This window comes from Sus scrofa, chromosome 14 (assembly GCF_000003025.6).
Source record: "Sus scrofa isolate TJ Tabasco breed Duroc chromosome 14, Sscrofa11.1, whole genome shotgun sequence".
Classification (NCBI taxonomy): Eukaryota; Metazoa; Chordata; class Mammalia; order Artiodactyla; family Suidae; genus Sus; species Sus scrofa.
The window spans coordinates 111,215,503-111,236,863 of record NC_010456.5 but is presented as its reverse complement, the minus strand read 5'-3'; the positions used below and the strand labels follow the sequence as shown (position 1 = coordinate 111,236,863).

The 21,361-nt window shown below is 43.4% G+C and overlaps 1 protein-coding gene and 1 long non-coding RNA gene across 2 annotated transcripts in view; both read left to right on the top strand.

Moving 5' to 3' along the window:
* LOC100739741 (cytochrome P450 2C23-like) overlaps nt 1–2,860 on the top strand; it is a 28,635-nt gene extending 25,775 nt beyond the window's left edge. The window contains 2 exon segments of the mRNA NM_001315734.1: nt 787–928; nt 2,204–2,860. Coding sequence (NP_001302663.1) covers nt 787–928; nt 2,204–2,385 — 324 coding nt within the window. The 3' untranslated portion in view covers nt 2,386–2,860.
* Nucleotides 9,376–20,574, top strand: LOC110256606. Its single transcript, XR_002338351.1, has 3 exons — nt 9,376–10,166; nt 10,770–10,827; nt 19,668–20,574. It is a non-coding gene; the product is annotated as an uncharacterized LOC110256606 (long non-coding RNA).

Below are 21,361 nucleotides of genomic sequence, written 5' to 3'. Positions count from 1 at the left end.
GTTATTTCTAGGAGTTCCCTGGCGGCTCAGTAGTATCCAGCATTGTCACTGCTGTGGCATGGGTTTGATCCCTCTGCGGTGCAGCAAAAAAAAAAAAAAAAAAGCTATTTTTTCTCTCTGATTCTTAGTTTCCACCTTTATACAATGTGAGTCCCCCCACCCCCCAAAATAGAGCCTACTGATTATCACTGAAGTGAGAATTAAATGATATGTATAAACAACTAAACATAGTATCGGGTAAATGGGAAGTGTCCAATATAAATGGTAGTTATCCTTATTATATGGTCACTTAAACCTCACAAAATCTAGCAGGGGAAAGAAGAAAGTCTATTGTAGGCTGGAGGAAAGCCCCACTCCATCTTACAAGTGAAGGAAGTGGACTATGAGCCAACAGATTTTGTAGCTTACAAGGCTCGGTATCTCATTTTCTTCCATTCACACCTGAATTCACAAAGGAAAAAACTGTGAAAAGTGAGCTCTTCCAATTTGAGGCAGCAGTTCCAGCAAAGCACTTGGAGAGACAACATGGGTTGCAAACCTTCGTTTTTTACCAGTTGATCATTGCACACCGACCATTTCTCTTCCCACGGAGAACCGTCTTACTACCTGATAAAGGATAACATATAATGGTGTGTGTAAAAGAGCCATCACACAATACAGTCCTCACCAGGCAAGCTTGCGAGTGCTTGGTCCTATTTAATCTACTACAGTTAAGAGTGTTAGACTTTTTATGAACGGAAGATAAGCATGAAACATGGCACTCCATTCTCCATTTCTCGGTTCCAGGGCACTACTGTATTGCCGCTACTGTCTTCAGTCTTACACGATTGCAAGGAGTTTCCCAATCCAGAGAAGTTTGACCCAGGCCACTTTTTGGATAAAGATGGCAGCTTCAGGAAAACGGAATACTTCGTGCCTTTCTCCATTGGTAAATACGGTTAGGCCCCATCCAGACCATGCATGCGCACATTTTGGACAACTTTTAGCTTCACCGAATGCGTGGCATAACTGCGTAATCCACTGATGATAGCAAAGCCAGTCAAATCAATCTGTTGTAGCACTCAAATCGGTATGGAGCCCTTTAAGTTTGTACACCAGTAGGGTCAGGTAAGTCTTCCAGGGACCGTTTTGGTTTTTGGTAATTGAGTGTAATGCCAGTTTTTACAGAAACCAAAGCAAATCGGCTCAGTTCAGATGTCACACATTATCAGATGACGAGGGGACCTGATTTTGCAAACTCTTGCTTGTTGCTCATTTGGGATATTGACTTTTCCAAAACAAAATGAACCGGTTTCTTTCGTCTTTTAAAATTATTAACCCTGATTAATCTCCTGGTTCTTAGAGCCAGAGGCCCTCAAAGAGACCGTGGCCACGAAACCTTCTTTTTTCCCCTCTGAAATCCAGAGCCCCACCTACCCTTACATCTTTGCAAGACTGCTTGGCTCCCAGTTGCTATTTCCCATAAAGGCAGAAAGGCAATTTGGGATTGGTCACTACACATTCTTTTTCTTTGTCAACCTAGTCAATCATCTGATTCGTATTTTCAGAAGTAGCAATTAATATGTTTTGTGTCTAATTACAAGCATAGCAAGTGTTCAATAGAAAAGATGGAAAATGCAGAAAAGCAAAAAAAAAAGAGAAAGAAAAGTTATTTGCAACTTTATCCTACAGAGAGAATCACTGTTAATATTATGCTGTAAATACTTCAAATGATTGGGTAGGTATACATAACATATATATATATTTTTTTTTAAATAAAATCTGGTGTGATACCCTGCTTTTACTTAACTTAGTGCGTTGTGATAAAAGACAGCCTGTGGTAATAAATAATTTTCGTCAATCATATTTAGGTTTCATTTATTTAATCAGTCCGACATAGACAGATGTCTAGTTTTCATCTAACTCGTCAGGGCCGTAAATAGCAATGCAAGTGACACCCTCATAGGGGAATTGCTGCTTCCTGCAGACAAATCCCCAGAAGGAGAAGTACTGAATTAAAGAGTGAAAATTTCCTCGGAGGTTCTTGAGATGTATTGACAAATATCCCTCTAGAAAAACTACCAACTCATTGTCCGCCAGTGGTTTCTGAGCAGTGTCTTCTCTGATCCGTATCTTCAGCAGCGTTTAGGAGTGTATTGCATTTGAATATGAGCTATGGCATTTGAATTTGGAGCAAGCTAACGGAACTGTCTCCTCGTTCCAGGGAAACGGGCCTGTGCTGGAGAGAGCCTGGCTCGCATGGAGCTCTTCCTGTTCTTCACCACCATTCTGCAACACTTTGTCCTGAAGCCCCTGAAGGAGCCAAAGGACCTAGAGACCAAACCCATTTCGGTTGGGCTTTTCAACTTGCCACCACCCTTCAAGCTGTGCCTCATCCCTAGATAAAGGAAGATCTTCTTTTACCAATTGAAATCAAAGTAATTGCTTTTTCCTCTCACTCCTCCTACCCAAATTGTCTCTCTCTGCATTTTAGATATTGCCTGGGACAGAAACACTAATCATTAAACTCTGACGGACATTTGTTTAAGTCTACAAATCTCTTGACAAAAAGGAACAGCGTCCTGAAAGTTCCAAGGGTCAAGCAGTATACTTATACCCTAGAGAGTACTTTAGCAACTGTGGTCTAGCCGAAGGCCTTTATCAGGCAATCAGCAAATAATGCAGCCTTCACTCTTTCTGTGACTTTGGAGATATGCTGATTTGCTATAGTTTTTCAAAATAGAGAAATTAATATAATCGCCCATGTGCAATGGTTTTCCTCTTTTCACTCGAAAATGCATGATTTCTGCCACGTGACAAAATAAATCCTTTTTTCCCACAATAGATCTTCTTTGTGTATCTGACTTTATTTCAAGTCTTAAGACCCCCTTTGTGGCGTTCCTGCTGTGATGCAACGGGATCGGCGCCATCTCTGGAGCTCTGCTTCACAGGTTTGATCCCTGGCCTGGCACAGGGGGTTAAATAAATATCCAGCGGTTCTGCAGCTGTGGCATAGGTCACAATTGTGACTCCCTGGCCTGGGAACTCTAGATGCCACCGGGCGGCCCCTCCCCCAGAAACTCCCTTTCCTTGAGCTCTGGGCACTCTGTCGTTAGACTAGAGTCAACAGCTTAAATGATAAGCCCCATCACAAGTCTTTCCGTGTCCCACCCTACCTATTTGCAGCCAGTGACTTACACAAAGAAGTCAAACCCTGTCCATAGCTAGGATTCAGACATGCGTAGCTGAATCTTCAGAAAATGGTGAGGGCTGGGGCTTGGGGGTCGGAGAGCAAGAGGGCAGGTTGCAAAAAAAGACTGACTATTGCCAAGAGACCAAAGACTCAGAAGAGAATGGCTACAACTGCCCAGCAGTGGCCCAGTGGAGTGCTGTGAGCAGCAGCTGCTACAGAAGGATGGCTCAAATGCCAGCACGCAGACCAGCCTCTGGGCCCTGGGAGGCAAAGAAGCTTTAAAAGCAGAGCCAAGGCGTTCCTGTTGTGGCTCAGCGGGTTAAGAACCTGACATGAGGATTTGGGTTGGATCCCTGGCCTTGCTCAGTGGGCTAAGAATCCGGTGTTGGTGCAAGCTTCGGTGTAGGTCCCAGAAGCAGCTTGCATCTGGTGTTGCCATGGCTGCAGCATAGGCCAGCAGCTGCCGCTTTGATTCAACCCCTAGCCTGGGAACTTCCATATGCCACAGGGTGGCTGCAAAACTTAAAAACAAAAAACAAACAAAAAGGCAGATCTGAGTTTCTGGGCATATACCCAGAAGAACTCAAAGCAGGGACTCCAGCAGATATCTGCACACCCGTATTCTTAGCAGCATTCTTCACAATAGCCACAGGCTAGAAACAACCCAAATGCCCATCAACGGATGAATGGACAAACAAGACTTGATATATACATACAATAGAATATTATTCAAAGGGAGGACACATAGTTTAACACACGCTACAACGCGGATAAACCCTGAAGACATTATGCCCAGTGAAATAAAGAAGCCAGTCACAAAAGGACCAATATTGTCTGATTCCACTTGAATGAAGTACCTGGAATAGTCAGACCCATAGAGACAGAACGTAAAATGGTGCTTGGTGGGGGAGGGGGCAAGGAAAAAGTGGGGAATTAGTATTTGATGGATATGGAGGTTTTGTCGGGGATGATGAGAAAATTCCAGGTGGGTGGATGACGGTGCTACTTCACCACAATGTGAATGTGCTGAATGCCACTGAAGGGTCCACCTGAAAATAGGGAAAATGGTAAGTCTTATGCCATTTACTTTACCACACAAAATAGTAGAGCTGAGGTATTTGAGTCAGACAGGTCGGGATTTGGCAGCTGTAAAGTTTTGGATCCAAATGGTCATGTGATTTGCTAACGTGTGATTGTCTCTGCCTCCTTCCCACCCTCACACTCCTTTCTAGCTAATGGGAATTTTGCCTTTTGTCACCCGGATTCTCCTCCTTCCATGCGTTCTGAGAAGTTTTGAATCTGCCAACCAGGTTCCCTGGCTTGGGATGCAGAATTAGCAGAATGAAGAGCAACCAGAGAGAAGAGGAAATGTTAGTTTGGAAGGTGAGGTTAAACGCCAAGATAGAAACGCAAAGAGGATAAGATAAGGGAAGAGGGTGACGATGGTGCCGAGACTTTGGCTTCATTTGGTGACTCTGGGGAGACAGGGAGCAGAGAAGTGAGAAATTCTAGGGACACTGCTGAGAGCGAGGGAATTGCGAAGGAAAGAGAAGAGAATCGAGGTATGGCTGTGGCTTAACGTTCTTCGGAAGCGAGAAATAAACAGTGGCATTCTCTTTTAATTACTTTTGGTGGCTACACTATTCTTTTCCTTTGCATGTCCCTTCAGAGACTAAGCTGCATGGGGTCAGCTCAATCATTTAATTATCCCCACCGGCTGGGAGCCATTTGGATTGCCGACCTACTGTCCACATGGACTCTGCTGAGGTGAAGCTGAAGAGATATCACTTTGGGCAAGCCCTTTAATAGTTCCCAAACTTGATTTCTTCCTTCATCAAGTGGAGATCACAATACCCAGTCTCAGAGTGGTTATGGAGACTGATTGAGCTGATGTTGCGTTAAGGCAAAAACATTCTCTACAGATGTGTAATAGTGCGTTAAAATGGAACCCTGTGTCTTCACCTCAGCTGGGGCACCCAAGCAGTAGGTACCAAAGATGACCATCTCCCAAGGCAAGGTGCTAGAGCACACGTCGGGAGTTGCCTGCCGCACAGATAGTTTGCTAAAAATAGTTGCTCCAAAGGTAGCTTCTACAACCCTTAGCCCCTCATTCTCCTATAAATTATCCTAAGATTGAAGTTGAGAGACAGTTTCTTAGGAGCGGAGCGAGTAGTCAGAATGTTGGGTGTTTCCCTCGTCTCACCAAGAGGAATGGAAGGAGGATGCTTCCTCCTCATGGCAAACTGAACAAGACGGGCTTTGGGTTTGACAAGTGTTCCTAGGATGTGGGTAGCACAATGTACTGAGGTCTGCGGTATACCCGGACAAGTCTTTGAGAGACAAGAGCTGCTTTGGAATAGCCATTTTGGAATGACCTCTACTCCCAGAAGTCCAACGATCAAAGGATGTGTGGGTGTTTCCTAGAGATGAGATGTCAGCCAATGGCAGAGCCAGATCTTAAAGGGGTTCTGCCCAAGAGAACAACACCTAGCTTTGGGCTGTGGGCATGGTGGGCACCTCCTATATGAAGAAAGTCAGGTGAGAAAGAGTTTCATATAACCCAGCATAAAGAGACTACTCAATTTAAAAAATGGACAAAGGATTTGAATGAGCGTTTCTCCAAAGAAGATATGCAAATGGCCAATAAACACATGAAAAGATTCAGTATCATTAGTCACCAGAGAAATGCAAAGCAGAACCACAGGGCCACATCACTTCACAACTACCAGTAAGGTAAAATAAAAACACAGTAACAGGTGCTTTCAAGAATGGTGAAGTCGGTGAGTTCCTTGCTGGCCTAGAGGTTAAGGATTCAGCATCGTCACGGTTATGGTGTGGGTTGGATCCCCGGCCTGGGAACTTCGGCATGCCATGGTTACTGCAAACAAACAAACAAACAAACAAACAAACAACAAGTGGTGAAGTTAGAATCCTCTTACCTTTCTGGTGTGAATGTAACATGGTGGAGCCACTTTGGAAAATAGTCTTGCCGCTTCTTAAAAGTTTAAATATGTGCTGACTATACAACCCAGCGCCTTCACCGAGGTCCACACCAAAACTTATGCAAGAATGTTCACAGCATTATTCCTAATAATTAAGAAGTGGACACAACCCAAGTGTCCATCAACTGATGAATGCATAAACAAAAGGTGTTATGTCCATACGGTGGAATATTTTCTGGCCATAAAAAGGGAATGAAGACTGGTACCCGTTACAACACAAATGAACCTCGAAAGCAGCCCGACACAAAAGACTACATACTATGCGACTCCAGTTATATGAAATGTCCAGAACAGGTAAATCCATAGAGGCAGAAAATAGAGTAATGGTTGCTTAAGACTGGAAAATGACTGCAAATGGACATGGGGTTTTCTGGGAGGATGACGAAAACATTCTGAAATTAGATTGCAATGACAACTGCACCGTTCTATATTTTCTAAAAACTACCGAACTGTATACTTAAGTTGGTAAATTTTAGAGTATGTACATTATATCTCAATAAAGCTGCACTTTTTTGGGGAAAAAAGGAATATATAGACAAGCATCAAAGTGTAACAGCATCAATACTTAGCCCACATTATCCTGAAAAAATAGAAGCATGATGACTAGTAAGTACTGTACACCTCAGGTATCTTCTAAACCCTGCCTCAGGGCAGGCAACAGTCAAAACTCAGCTTCCAGGCAATGTCCCAGGTCAAGGTGAGCGAGGACATCAGCAGGATGGAACTTGAAACAGGCCCTTAAGGGAAAGGGGGACATCCTAGTATCAGGCACAGCCAGAACTAGAGGGGACTGGACCGCTTATGGGGCGTCAGCAAGGCAATCTTGAGTTTTCAAGGGAGCTTGGCAAACCGAGGCTCAACTGAGGCTAATGTTATTGGAGGAAGAGGCAGGAGAAATGAATTCAAGTTCATGCATAGGTCCTGTCTTAAATAGGAGGTATTTCTACCAATTTAAAATCCCAGCCAGAAAGATTTAGGGCAAAATACCTTTGGCCTTAGTGATAGCAAAGTTTAAGTCTTTACAAAGGCCTTTATGTAATCAGTACAAGATGTTACAGTACAGTGAATAGTCCGTTCTGGTGCTCTTAATTTTCAGTGAAGCAGAACTCAACTCTATGGTCACTTGGGATGAAATAACCCCCATGAATTTCCATTCTCGGGGCCCAGGAAGCTTACTCAAGACTCTCCTGTTTACTGACTCCATTAGTTTCCAAGGCAGAAAGAAGAGGTTTCTTCAGTGATGACCTAGTTGCTCAAACTGAAAACATTTTTGGTCTTCGATAACAATTAGCTTTGTCTTGAGGGTCAGTGCTTGCTTCCGAAAGAGTACAGAATAAAATAAAGCCAATAGGTTTTACAATCTGATCACATCTGGGAGTTCCCATCGTGGCTCGGCAGTAATGAACCTGACTAGCATCCATGAGGCACGGGTTCGATCCCTGGCCTCGCTCAGTGGGTTGAGGATCCGGCTTGCGGTGAGCTGTGGCGTAGGTTGCACACTCAGCTTGGCTCCCCCTTTCTTGTGGCTGTGGTGTAGGCTGGCAGCTACAGCTCCGAATCGACCCCTAGCCCGGGGACTTCCATATGCCGCAAGTGCAGCCCTAAAAAGCAACAAAATAAATGGAATCAGTAACCTCTGATCATACCTGACATTTTCTAGCTGTGTGGCCTTGGGCAGGTCCAGACTTTCTCTGATCTTCATCTAAAAGATGGAATTAACAACAACTTCCTTCCAGGTTAGGAGGCTGAGTGTGGATGATGGGGTATGTATGTTCCCTGGCAATTAAGAGGGGCTCATAAAAGATGGCTTTTACTGTCAGGTCATTGAAAATTCTACCACAGTCAATGCAAATTCAAGGTTTCAGCTCTGTAAGTCATTCATGGCCTTCCCCCACTGTTTCCTACTTTAATATGTGGTATTCCAGGCTTAGTTACTATTAAGTCAGTGTTTGTCATATTTCTCTGATATAAATAATGTTGGTTTTCTCTTATACTTCTTATTGTAATATCATATTTCTCCGAGTCTAAGATGCTGCCTGCTTTAAGATACATTTCAGGAGCTCCTGTTGTGGCGCAGCGGAAACAAAGCCTACTAGAAACCACGAGCTTGCGGGTTTGATCCCTGGTCTGGCTCCGTGGGTCAAGGATTCAGCCTTGCCGTGAGCTGAGGTGTAGGTTGCAGATGTGGCTCGGCGTTGCTGTGGTGGTGACGTAGGCTGGCAGCTGTAGCTCCGATTTGACCCCTAGACTGGGAACCTCCATATGCTGTGAGTGCGGCCCTAAAAAACAAAAAAGAAAAAAGCAAAAAAGAAAAAAAAAAAAAAAGAACATTTCAGTTTCAGAGACATGAAAATGTGCAATCAGTTAAGAGCCTGCCCAGAATCCGACGTCTATTAGTCCCTTCATCCCAGATGACCAGATCACTTGTTGGAAGGAGGCTCCCCTTTTCTGGTTAACCTTTTGCCGAATACCCTGATGCCCTCACACCTAAAATGATGTCACTTCAGTAAACACACATTGCATTCGTTTTTTCAAACTCAGAAAGAACCTCTGTATTCCCAGGAAGGAGGGTGACACAGGCACAGGCTACTGACAAGTTAGGCAATAGGGGTACACAGAAGGGATTCAGAGTCCATGCCATACATGCTTTCCATGGGCTAGAGGGCAATCTGAATCAACATGTCACTGACCCAACGACTGGCCTTTTGGAAGCAGGGTCCATGGGGGCATGTGGAAGAGCCTGGGTTTCTGGAGTTCCAGTTAGTCATTTCCTACCCTGAGGCAAGGTCAACAACACGCAAATGCAGAGAAGATAGTTCACTTTTTGTCATTGCTTTCAATATTTATTTATACCTGTTAATAACCAGCATCGGCTGAGAACTAGACATCCAGAAACAAGGTATTTTCACTGGTCTTATGTGTTAATCATGGAAGAGAAACAAATATACCAAAAACGACAACATGCCTGTAGAGCAGTATGCACAATTGAATTCAGGCTGGAAGTTAAATGATAGGAAAGTTTTATAGAAAAAGATGCCTCCACTTGGTTTTGAAACACAAATAGGAGTCAGCTAGCTTTCAGTTGGGGGAGTTGTTTAAAAACTTATTGATGTTGGCGTATTTGACCGTAACTTTTAAAAATTAGAGGAGAAACATGCAGAGGCTTTTAAAAGACTGCACTTTTTTTTTTTTTTTTTTTTTTTTTTTTTTTTTTTTTTGGCACCGCACAAGGAAGGAAAGGTACTGGGGAAGAGAGGTGATCTAACACCGGAAAGACAATGATGGCAGGTCCTGGAAGCCCTGGCTGCCTGGGACAGGAGTTTGCAATTAACAGAGGGAATGGAAAACCAATAAAGGGTCTGAAGGCTGGGAGGGAAGAGCGAACCTGAGACGCTGCGGTTGCGTTGAAGGTAGAGCGTGGGGGCTGCTGCGATAGGAGTGTGGAGTGAGGGGTGTGCTCCAGGCAGCAGGGCTGGTCCAGGCAGGGGTGATGGAACTCAGAACCAGACAGCGGCGGTGTGCTGAGAAGCAAGAAGCCAAGGTAAAGAACTGAGAAAGCCTCCAGGGTGAGTAAAAGCGGGAGAGGAGAGGGAGAATTTAGGCTGTTTTCGACTTGGGCAACAGAGGGTGCTGTTTCCAAAGAAGACCTGCTCTGGGGGAAGCAGGCGGCATCTAGATTTAATGAGCTTCACCCAAGGGCCCCCAGGAACCCACAAAGGGGAAAGGCAATACGGAAAATAATAAATACAACTGAGAAGGTACAGCACTCTCCAGTTTATACAAAACTGTTACTGACAAGTGAGACAAGACTGGAGCAGACAATGAGTGTGTTGGGGGCGGGGTTTTGGAGGAAGTGGCTCGCAGCCCATTTATAGAGGACCGTGGACATCCAGACCCAGAGGTCAGGCTCCATCCAAAAAGCAGAGGAAATCCCAGAAGGGCTGCTATTAGAGACAAGTGTATTCGAGAATATTTCTTCTGGCAAATTCCAGGTAAAGGGAATGGGAAAAGGGCATTTCGAATCCCTCTTGAAACCACCTGAAAGCAAAATCAAAGGGCAAAAGATAAAAAGGAAACGTCACCTTGATTAACAAAGAAAAAGTGACAAAACTACGAAGAATGGCCTCCAGACAAGAGAATCTCGACCTAAAGTATATGAGAATGCAGAGCCAACACATCGCTGTACAGACTCTGGGAAAGAGGCCAATTTACCTAAAATTAAATGCCATATTCCTGAGAAGTGTATTCAGTGATCCTGTGTGAGTAGTTGAACAAGATCAAAGGTCTGACTAAGGATGGGTCAGAGATGGTCAATGTTCTGAAATAGCTGTCCTCGCTCTTGATATAAGAAAACCTGATTTTTTAAAAATTGAAGTATGATTGATAGAATTTAACCTTTGGTGGGTTAAAGACCTCACATTGTCACTGTCGTGGCTTGATCTGTGGCATGAGTTGGATCCCTGGCCCTGGAGCTTCTGTATGTCTCCGGTGCACCAAAAATATAATCGATTTACAATGCTGTGTTAGTTTCAGGTGTACAGCAAAGTGATTCAAATAGATGTATATATGCTTTTTCAGATTCTTTTCCATTATAGGTTATTATAAGGTATTGAATATAGTTCCCTGTGCTGTACCAGAACCTCTGCATTTTAGGTGAGTACCTGGCTGGCTGGCTGGCTGGGATAAAGACTGTATTTGTCAGCTTCCCTTGCGTGTGGGCCTGACCATGTGACTGCCTTCTAGCCTATGAGATGTAAGTGGGAGCCATGTATAAAACTGGGAAGTTTGCTTTTGTTTTTATTTTCTAAGCAGCTTTATTGAGACATAATGCATATACCCCATATAAATGGAATTATACAATATGTGTTTTTTTGGTGACTGAGGTTTCCCTCCTTGAGCATGTGTTCAAGGTTCATCCATGTCTCAGCATGGATCAGTACTTTGTTTCTTGTTATTGCTGACTATGTATCTAGCACACGCCATTTATTCAGCATGGTGTGAGGATGGGAAGTTAGCTTTGAAAGGAAGAATGCTAACCTTCCTGATGGCTGGAACATCTGCCTGGACAGTAAGGTAAGTGTGTGCTGAGACAAGTAGAACAGCAGGCTAGAAGGAGCCTGGGCCATTTGATGAGCATAATGCTGGTCTTGAGCCACTTACTTCAAAACTCCATTTATGTAAGAAAGAAGTAAAGCTCCAATCATTTGGCATTTTCCATCTAATCCTGAAGGATATAGGTGTTGGGGACAGGGGACACCCAGGAAAATCAGAGAATATAGAGAAAACCCTTCAGGAAAGCAAAATAGCAGGGATGTTGCAAAAGGAAGAGTTTAGGAAGAAAAAGAAAAGAAAAAAGCATTACAGTGAGCTCAGTATAGCCTTGGAATGCCAGGAGTACATGGCTTTTTATAAGAGACACTGACACTTTTGATTTTGTGACAGGGTTTTAACAAGTAAACAAAACTTAGTTCAGGAGTTCCTGTTGTTTAGCGGTAAGAATCTGACTGGTATCCAAGAAGATGTGGGTTCAATCCCTGGCCTTCAGCTTTATTTCTTTTTCTTCTGTTAAGTATATGTTCAATATAGTAATTTTTATTTTTAAAAGCATAAAAACTATGATCTCTTTTTTGTAAAATGTGTTCCTCTCTCTGAAAATTCATTCTTTAACATTTAGTGAGGAGTTCCCGTCGTGGCGCAGTGGTTAACGAATCCGACTAGGAACCATGAAGTTTCGGGTTTGATCCCTGGCCTTGCTCAGTGGGTTAAGGATCTGACGTTGGCATGAGCTGTGGTGTAGGTCGCAGACGTGGCTCGGATCCCAAGTTGCTGTAGCTCTGGCGTAGGCTGGCAGCCATAGCTCCAATTAGACCCCTAGCCTGGGAACCTCCATATGCCGTGGGAGCGGCTCAAGAAAAGGCAAAAAGACAAAAAAACAAACAAACAAACAACAACAAAAAACAACATTTAGTGAGCATCTAGTATATGTTAAACATTATTTTAAGCATTGAGTACAAAGTAGTGAAAAAAAAAAAGACAGTAATCCTTGCCTTTATGCAACTTACATTTTAGTTGTGAATACAGACCAAAACTTAAAAAGAAACAAATAATTATTGAGTTTGTCCTTAGATAATGATAAGTATTATGAAGAATAATCAAATAAAGGAATAAAGAACGATAAGAGGTTGGAGTTCCCATCATGGCTCAGCAGTTATCGAACCTAACTAGCATCCATGAGGACACAGGTTCCATCCCTGGCCTTGCTCAGTGGGTTAAGGATCTGGTGTTGCCATGAGCTGTGGTGTAGGTTGCAGACGCGGCTCAGATCCTGCTTTGCTGGGGCTGGAGGTAGCATCCAGGGACTAGTTTAGGTGGGAAGATCAGGACCAGCCCCTCGAAGATGGTAGTATTTGATTGTGGACTTAAATTATATAAAGAGAAAAGTCATGCAACGATTTAAGCATTCAAGGCAGGGGAAAATAGCAAGAATAATAGGATTGATAAGTTCAAGAAATAAAAAAGATTTTGTGACTGTTGATTACTGGGCCTTTATACCATTGTAAGAATGTTTTGTGGTTTGTTTTTTGCTTTTTAGGGAAGCACCGGTGGCAATGTGGAGGCTCCCAGGCTAGGGGTTGAATCAGATTACAGCTGCCAGACTACACCACAGCCACAGCAATTCAGATCCAAGCCTCATCTGTGACCTATACCACAGCTTACGGTGAAGCCAGGGATCGAACCTTCGTCATGAATGCTAGTCAGATTTGTTAACCGCTGAGCCACCATTGTAAGAATTTTTAAGTACAGGAAATCACTGACATATTTTGAGTCAGAAAGTAATTTGAAGAGTTCCTGTTTTGGCTCACTGGGTTAGGACAGTGTCCATGAGGATGCAGGTTTGACCCCTGGCTTCACTCAGTGGGTTAAGGATCCAGTGTTGCTGCAAGTTGCAGAGTAGGTCACAGATGCGGTGTTGCTGTGGCTATGCTGTAGGACTCAGCTGTAGCTCCAATTTAACCCCTAGCCTGGAACATCCATGTGCTGCAGGTATGACCATAAAAAGAAAAAAAAAGAAAGTAATTTGATTTATGTTTTTAAAACACTCTGACTACTGAGAGGGAATAAAAGCGATAGGGAAAAAAAACAAACAAACAAAAAAACAGAAACAGAGAGAATATTCAAGGAGACTATTGTCATTATCCAAACAAGAAATGTATGATGAGGCTCTGTCACTATCCAAGCAAGAAATAGATGGTCACCTGCTGGACTAAGATGACAGTGATCAGGTGAGAGAAACAGTCAGTTTCCAGACATATTTTTTTTTTTTTTTTTTTTTGTCTTTTTGCCATTTCTTGAGCTGCTCCCGCGGCATATGGAGGTTCCCAGGCTAGGGGTCCAATCAGAGCTATAGCCGCCGGCCTATGCCAGAGCCACAGCAACATGGGATCCGAGCCTCATCTGCAACCTACACCACAGCTAATGGCAACGCTGGATCCTTAACCCACTGAGCAAGGCCAGGGATCAAACCCGCAACCTCATCGTTCCTCGTCGGATTCGTTAACCACTGAGCCACGACAGGAACTCCCAGACATATTTTAAAAGCAGTCTGTATAACTGCTGATATGGGGAGTGAGATAAAGAGAGAGATTGTGAATGAGTCCTCGGTTTTGGCCTAAGAAATTGGATCAATCATGGTAATATTTGCCAACTGGGGAAACTGCAAAGGGAAGGAACAGATTTTAAGAGCCATCACAATAAGATAGTCACTGATTGATAACAGTGGTTATTCCAAGCTGATGGGGTTATGGGAGCAGTATCTCATCTTTCTCCTTGTACTTTTCTGTGTTTTTATAGCAAAAATATTTCATTTTTACATAAGCATATAAAGTTGTTTTTTAAAAGAATGATTTTTCAGGTACCCTTAAGAACGGGAAGCTAGATTGGTGGCAGTTTCCACAATGTAACCAGGCCCATGTGAGGGAGGCATTTCAGTGTCCTAAAAAGCACCGGGCTTTGGAGTCAGGAGGCTAATTTAATCTCTAGACTTTCCAACTGTAAGTTGCATGAGCTGGGAAAATCATTTAATTTTAGGAGTCCTCATATATGTAAGTGGGATATAATGATCTCTCAAGAAAAATTGAGGTGAAGGTCAGATGGGTTTTATGTGGATTAAATCAGTTACTTGTTCAGCCATTCACGCCACGAGTATTTAGTGGGAACTTCATACATGCCAGGCCCCCGTCTAGTTGCTGGAGAGACATCAAAAAATAAGAGATCAGTTCTCTGCACACAAGTCACCTGTGTCTTCATAGGGAGAGACGACAATAAACAGACAATTAAATATACAATATGTTAGACGGTAGTGAGTGCTTTGAAGAGCTATTAAGCAGGGCAAGGAGAATAGGGAGTGAAGGGGACAGAGTCAGTTTCTCCTCATCCAGTTGACCTGTTGTCATTTGGTGCCATTTGTGGACACTGTGTATCTGAAAGGCTCTGTTCTGGTTCCAGGGACTGGAGGGGGATGGTGACCTTAGGCACAAGTGCCTGTTAGAAATCCTCACAGAGGTGTGGGGTAGGCCGCTGGAAATACAGTTTTGGGGTTCAGAGAAATAGAAGCAAGAGACGTAAATTTTTTTTTTCTTTGTCTTTTTTTGTTGTTGTTGTTGTTGTTGTTGCTATTTCTTGGGCCGCTCCCGCGGCATATGGAGGTTCCCAGGCTAGGGGTTGAATCGGAGCTGTAGCCACCGGCCTACACCAGAGCCACAGCAATGCAGGATCCGAGCTGCATCTGCAACCTACACCACAGCTCATGGCAACGCCGGATCGTTAACCCACTGAGCAAGGGCAGGGATCGAACCCGCAACCTCATGGTTCCTAGTCGGATTCGTTAACCACTGCGCCATGACAGGAACTCCCAAGAGACATAAATTTGAGTCATCAGTTTATAGTGAGACGTGTGGATGAGATCATTTGGGATCAAGTGCAGGGAAAGAGAAGGAATTTAAGAACAGCCCCCAGCAGACTCCAGCAGCGTCAGGGTGACACAGAGGAATCAATGAGCACTTCCCTCTCAAACTTCTCCCTAAACACACACTCTTCCCTCGGTTTTATCTGGTTACCATCTACTCGCTCAGATCTCAGTTCATATGTTACCTCCTTCATTTTAAAATTTACCCAGCACATTGTACTAGGATTTAGTGGTGAACAGTGAGATAAGTTACGCTTGGCCTTCACTGTTTCTCTTCTATTGGGAGAGGCAGCCAGTAGACAATAAACAAGTAAATGAATGAATGAGATAATTACCAAGTCAAATACTCTGATTGAAATAAATAGGAGATAAGACTGAGCATAACCAGGAGAGGCCTCTTTAGATGAGATACTGGGCTAAGGTCTCCATGTGTAGTTGAGCACTGGGTAATGTTAGAAGTAGAAGATGAGCTGAGAGAAGAACATTCCAGACAAAGAACTGGAAGATCTGTCCTCAATTTCCTTACTCTCCACACTCAGCCAGGTTCCTTTTGCCCTGCACTGGCCTAACCCTTAAAACCAAATTGCTCTCAGAGTCACTGCTGACTTGAATTGAGCTGGATTCTTGGGCTCATTTATAAGTCTAGTCAACTAATAATTTCTTAAGCAGGCTTAAATTACATTGAGACTATTCTGCAGAAGCTCAGAGCCGTTGATGGAAGATAGAAAGATTTAAAAAAAAATTTTTTTTTTTTGCTTTTTTAGGGCTGCACCTTCAGCATATGGAAGTTCCCAGCCTAGGGGTCCAATCAGAGCTGCAGCGGCCAGCCTACACCACAGACACAGCACCACAGGATCCTTAACCCACTGAGTGAGGCCAGGGATCGAACCCATGTCCTCATGGATCCTAATCGGATTCATTACCACTGAGCCAAAGGGAACTCCTAAAGAGAAAATTTAAAACTAAGATAACTGAAGTTGTGGGTTGGGAAGTTTGGTTCATATGCCTAAACAAGGATGTGCAGGTCTGACTTCCCAAGATTTGAGTCAAGACCCTGGGAGGATGTCAGACAAGTGGTCTGGCCAAGAGCACCCGCCCAAGGGGTGTATTCACTTCCTACTGTGGGCAAAAAGTACCACCAAGTTTGTGGCTTAACCCGTTTGTTATCTTACAGTTTTGGAGGGCAGACGTCTGAAATGCGTCTCATTGGACTAAAAGCCAGGATTGGCAAGGCTGCATCCTTTTCTGGAAGCTCTAGGGAAGAATGTGTTTCCTAGGCTTTTGCTGTTTTAGAGGCTACTTGCACTCCTTGGCTCCTGGCCTCTTTCTCCACCTTCAAAGCCATCGATGGCCCACTGAGCTTTTCTCACATCTTATCTCTCTGACTCTGACCCTCCTGCCTTCCTCTTTCACTTGTAAGGACACTTGTGATCACTCTGGCCCACCCGGACAATCTCTCCATCTCAAAATCAACTGATCAGCAACCTTAATTCCATTTGCAAACTTCATTCTCTCTTGCTGAGTAACACAACATATTCATGGGCTCCAGGGATTAGGAGGCAAACACCTATGGGCGCCGTGGTTACCCCTACCACAGGAGGAAGCAGGACTCTGGGATCTGATTCAGTGCCCACATATCCTCCAGCAAGCCCTCCCGGATCCTCCAGAACTAGGTTAGGTGACAGCTTGCTCAATGGCCAGTGTGGTTCATTACATCCATTGCTCTTCCCTGAATACAGTGCTTGTGAGCACCACATGGTCATGGAAATTTGTTGGTTTTATTCTATATCATAAATAATAATAATACAAGTAAGGCTTTACTCATTGTTGTTGAGTGAATGAATTGTATCCCGATCACCTGGCCTGGTCTCTAGCACAAAGCAGATAGATGCTTAATGCTGCTGCTGCTACTATTAATACTACTAGTGTTTATTAAGCACTTACTGTGTACCAGACACTGTGCAAAAGGCCTTACCTACATTATCTTGTTTGATCTGCACAACTCATGAGGAAATAGCTGTTTTTTCTCCATCTTCTATAGAAAGAAGCTGAGATTGTAGAAGTTAATTACTTAAGGTCAAATGCTTAAGAGGGAGTCAAACTTGCATTTAAAATTGTATCCCTCTGGAATTCCCATTGTGGCTCAGTGGTTAATGAATGCGACTAGGAACCATGAGGTTGCGGGTTCGGTCCCTGCCCTTGCTCAGTGGGTTAAGGATCCAGCGTTGCCATTAGCTGTGGTGTAGGTTGCAGATGAGGCTCGGATCCCGAGTTGCTGTGGCTCTGGCATAGGCCGGCGGCTACAGCTCTAATTAGACCCCTAGCCTGGGAACCTCCATATGCCATGGGAGCGGCCCAAGAAATAGCAAAAAAAAAGAATAGGGTTTCCTACTAGAAAAGGCAAAAAGACAAAAAAAAAAAAAAAATTGTATCCCTCTGCATATGCTAAGTGAAATAAGCCAGACATAAAAAGGCCAATACTATATAATCTCACTTATATATGGAATCTACAAAAGCCATACTCTGGAAGCAGAGTAAAATGGTCATTGGCTGGGGCCCGGGCTGGGGGGGAATGAGATGTACAAGCTCCCAACTATAAGGTGAACAGGTTCTGGGGATCTTATGTACAGATGGTATCTATAGTTAACAGTAGTGTGTTATATACTTGAAAGTTGCTAAGAGAGTAGATCTTTAACTTTTTTTTTTTTTTTTTGTCTTTTTGCCTTTTCTAGGGCTGCTCCCGTGGCATATGGAGATTCCCAGGCTAGGGGTCCAGTTGGAGCCGTAGCCACGGCCTAAACAGCAATGCAGGATCTGAGCCGCGTCTGCCACCTACACCACAATGCACAGCAACACCGGATCCTTAACCCACTGAGCAAGGCCAGGGATCGAACCTGCAATCTCATGGTTCCCAGTCGGACCCACTAACCACTGCGCCACAACGGGAACTCCTTAACTTTTTTGAATTAAAGTATAGCTGATTTACAATGTTCTGTAAGTTTCTGCTGTATCTCAAAGTGATCCAGTCGTACATATATATATTTTTTTTCTCATATTATCTTCCATCATGTTCTATCACAAGTGATTGGATATAGTTCCCTGTGCTACCCAGCAGGACCTCATTGCTTATCCATTCTAAATGTAATAGTTTGCATTTACTCACCGCAAACTGTGGTCTTAAATGCTCTCATCAAACACACACACATACACAGTTACATGAGATGATGGAGGTGTTAATGAACCCTAATGTGATTGTCATATGCAATGTATACATGTATCAAATTATCACTTTGTATACCTGAAATGTACACAAGTTATATGTCAATTATATCTTAACGCCAGAAAATTTTTTTTTAAATATCCTATCCCATCAAAAAATAAAAATAAAAAAATAAAGGCGTTCCCATCGTGGCTCAGCGGTTAACGAATCTAACTAGCATCCATGAGGCTCATACAGGCAGGGAGGGTACATCCCCCTTCTAGAGAATGGGTGTCATCTCTTCAGCATGAGTGAGGTCACCATAAGAACTACAGGTACACTTGCCAGAGAAATGGGAATTCTTCTGCAGAGAAATAACTTGGGGGTGATCAAGGGGCCACTAAACCAAGCCTTCAGTAGTGACAGTAGATATTGTCCTGTTGACCAAAATTCAATTAACTCTCAAGGGAAAAAAAAAGAATTTTATCTGTGCTAGACTGAGGATTATAACCTGGGGAGCAGATTCTCAGAAAGCTCTGAAAATTGTTTCACCTGTTAGAAGTCAAAGGTGTGGTCATATACATTTTCCAGATAAAGGATCATACATCCAAATGACATGCCGATATTTTACATAAAGTTCATCAAGGATACATGATTTGGGTAGACCCATACAAGGCCAGCAGCAAGTCACCATGCCCTTCTGCAGAGCTTGGAAAGAACACTATTCTTTTAAGAAGTTACATTGCTAGCATCAGAAGAAAGAAAAAAATATTGATCTTTACAGTAGAGCAGGCCATCTTTCAGGAGCTCTGGTTAATGTGTAATGCAGGTGTACACTGCATACGAGGGAGGCAGGGAAGAGGTCCAAACAAACACAGAGATTTTTATTTTAATTTTTAAATTTTAATTTTTTCAATCCTACCTTAAAATATAAATTTTACGTCATCAGTCCTAGGTCAAGGGCTTTGTGTGTAACTGCATTAGTGACGCCCTTGAAATGGGCCTTCTCTCTTGACGCCTGCCCTCCCCACCGGGGTGTCAGAATCTCACCAGAAAATTATGGGATTTTAGTAGTGGGTATAAAATCCTAGAGTTTTCATTCTGTGGTACTGCCAGTTTGGTATGTTTTGGGGCCAACTCTCTGGACCATCCTTGGACCACACTGACCTGGCTATACTTTGTTCACCCAATATATCCAAGAGTTGATAGCTGTCTTTGCTGACAGATTATAAAATCATAGGATTTCTTTGGGAAAGTTTGCTGAAGGCAGAGCAACAGGTTGCAAGAGGAAAAGTCAATGGTAAGTCTGTTTGTTCACTCATTCCACAGATGTGCACCTGTGCTCCATGGAGGCTCTGTGCTGGAGGCTGTTGAATGTTCTGGATGGCAGGAATGGTACACCAGCAGGGCCTCGCTCTAGCCTAACACCCAGCATGGTGGATAACGCACAAGAGGCAAATCAGAAGACTGGAGATACAAAGAGTGATGGTAACAGCAGTTATAAGGGGACATGAGGAAGACCTAGGGTTTAGAGCTGGGTTAAGCTACCTGGGGAAACAGCAGGAGCAGCAAACAGGAAGGCAGGCAATGAGGGCACACTCCAAAGATGGTAGCAGGGGCTGCCCAGGAGAGAAGTCACAATTGGACCTGGTAGGAGGGACTTGGAAACCAGGCAGAAGCATGTTGATTTGATACTCCAGTGCATGGAAATCCACTGAAACTGTTTTATAAAAAACAACTTTTTAAAAGTGTAATTTGCATGCCCTCAAAGTCACCCATTTCAGTGTGCAGTTCAGTGATTTCTAGTAAATTTACCAAGTTGTACAACCATCACCGTCACCCAGTTTTACAACATCCACATCACTCCACTGAGAGCCCTCCTGCCCATTTACAGTGAATTCCATTCCCAACTCCTACTCCCCGCCCTAGACAGTCACTGCTTTGCCCTCTGTCTCTGTAGGTTTACTTTCGTAGGACATCTCTTAAAATTGGAATCATGCAATAAGTGGGTTTCCTATGTTTGCTCCTTTCACTTAGTATAGTGTTTTGAAGTCCATCCATGTTGTAGCATATTTTATTCCTTCCTTTTGCTGAATCCTGTTCAATTGTAGAGATAGACCACATGTTTTATTTATCTACCAATTGATGGACATTTGGGTAGTTTCCATTTTTTGGTCCTTGTGGATAATGCTGCTATGAATATTCTTAAGTACAAATCTTTGTTCTCTTGGGTAGGTATGGGATTTATTTATTTATTCATTTATTTATTTTGTCGTTTTGCCTTTTCTTGGGCCACACCCAAGGCATATGGAGGATCCCAGGCTAGGGGTCTAATCAGAGCTGTAGCCGCCAGCCTTCACCATAGCAACAGCAACACAGGATCTGGGCCGCATCTACATTCTATACAACAGCTCCCAGCAATGCCAGATCCCTAACCCACTGAGTGAGGTCAGGGATCGAACCTGCAACCTCATGGTTCCTAGTCAGATTCAATAACCACTGAGCCACGACAGGAAATCCTAGGTATGGGATTTTTGTGTTTTATGATAAATTTATAGTTAACCTGGGGGAGAGGGCTGTACCTAATTATTTTTATTTCTTTTTTTAAAAGCAGCTTTATTGGAGCTCCCGCTGTGGTGCAGTGGGATCGGCTGTGTCTTGGGAACACTGGGACACAGATTTGATCCTCAGCCCAGCACAGTGAGTTAAGGAATTGGCATTGCCACAGCTTTGGCTTAGGTCATGACTATGGCTCGGATCTGATGCTGGCCTGGAAGTTCCATGTGCCGCAGGACGGCCAAAAATGAAAAAAAAACCAAAAAAACGAAAAACTTTATTGAGATATAATTTGTATGACATAAAATTCATCTGCTTCCCATTTATAATTTGGTGAATCTTAGTATATGTACAGAGTTGTACAATCACCCCAATCTAACCTCTAATTTACTTTTCTGTCTCTATTATGTTTTTCTCTAAACATCTCATATGAACTGAATCCTATGATCTGTGACCTTTTGTCTTTC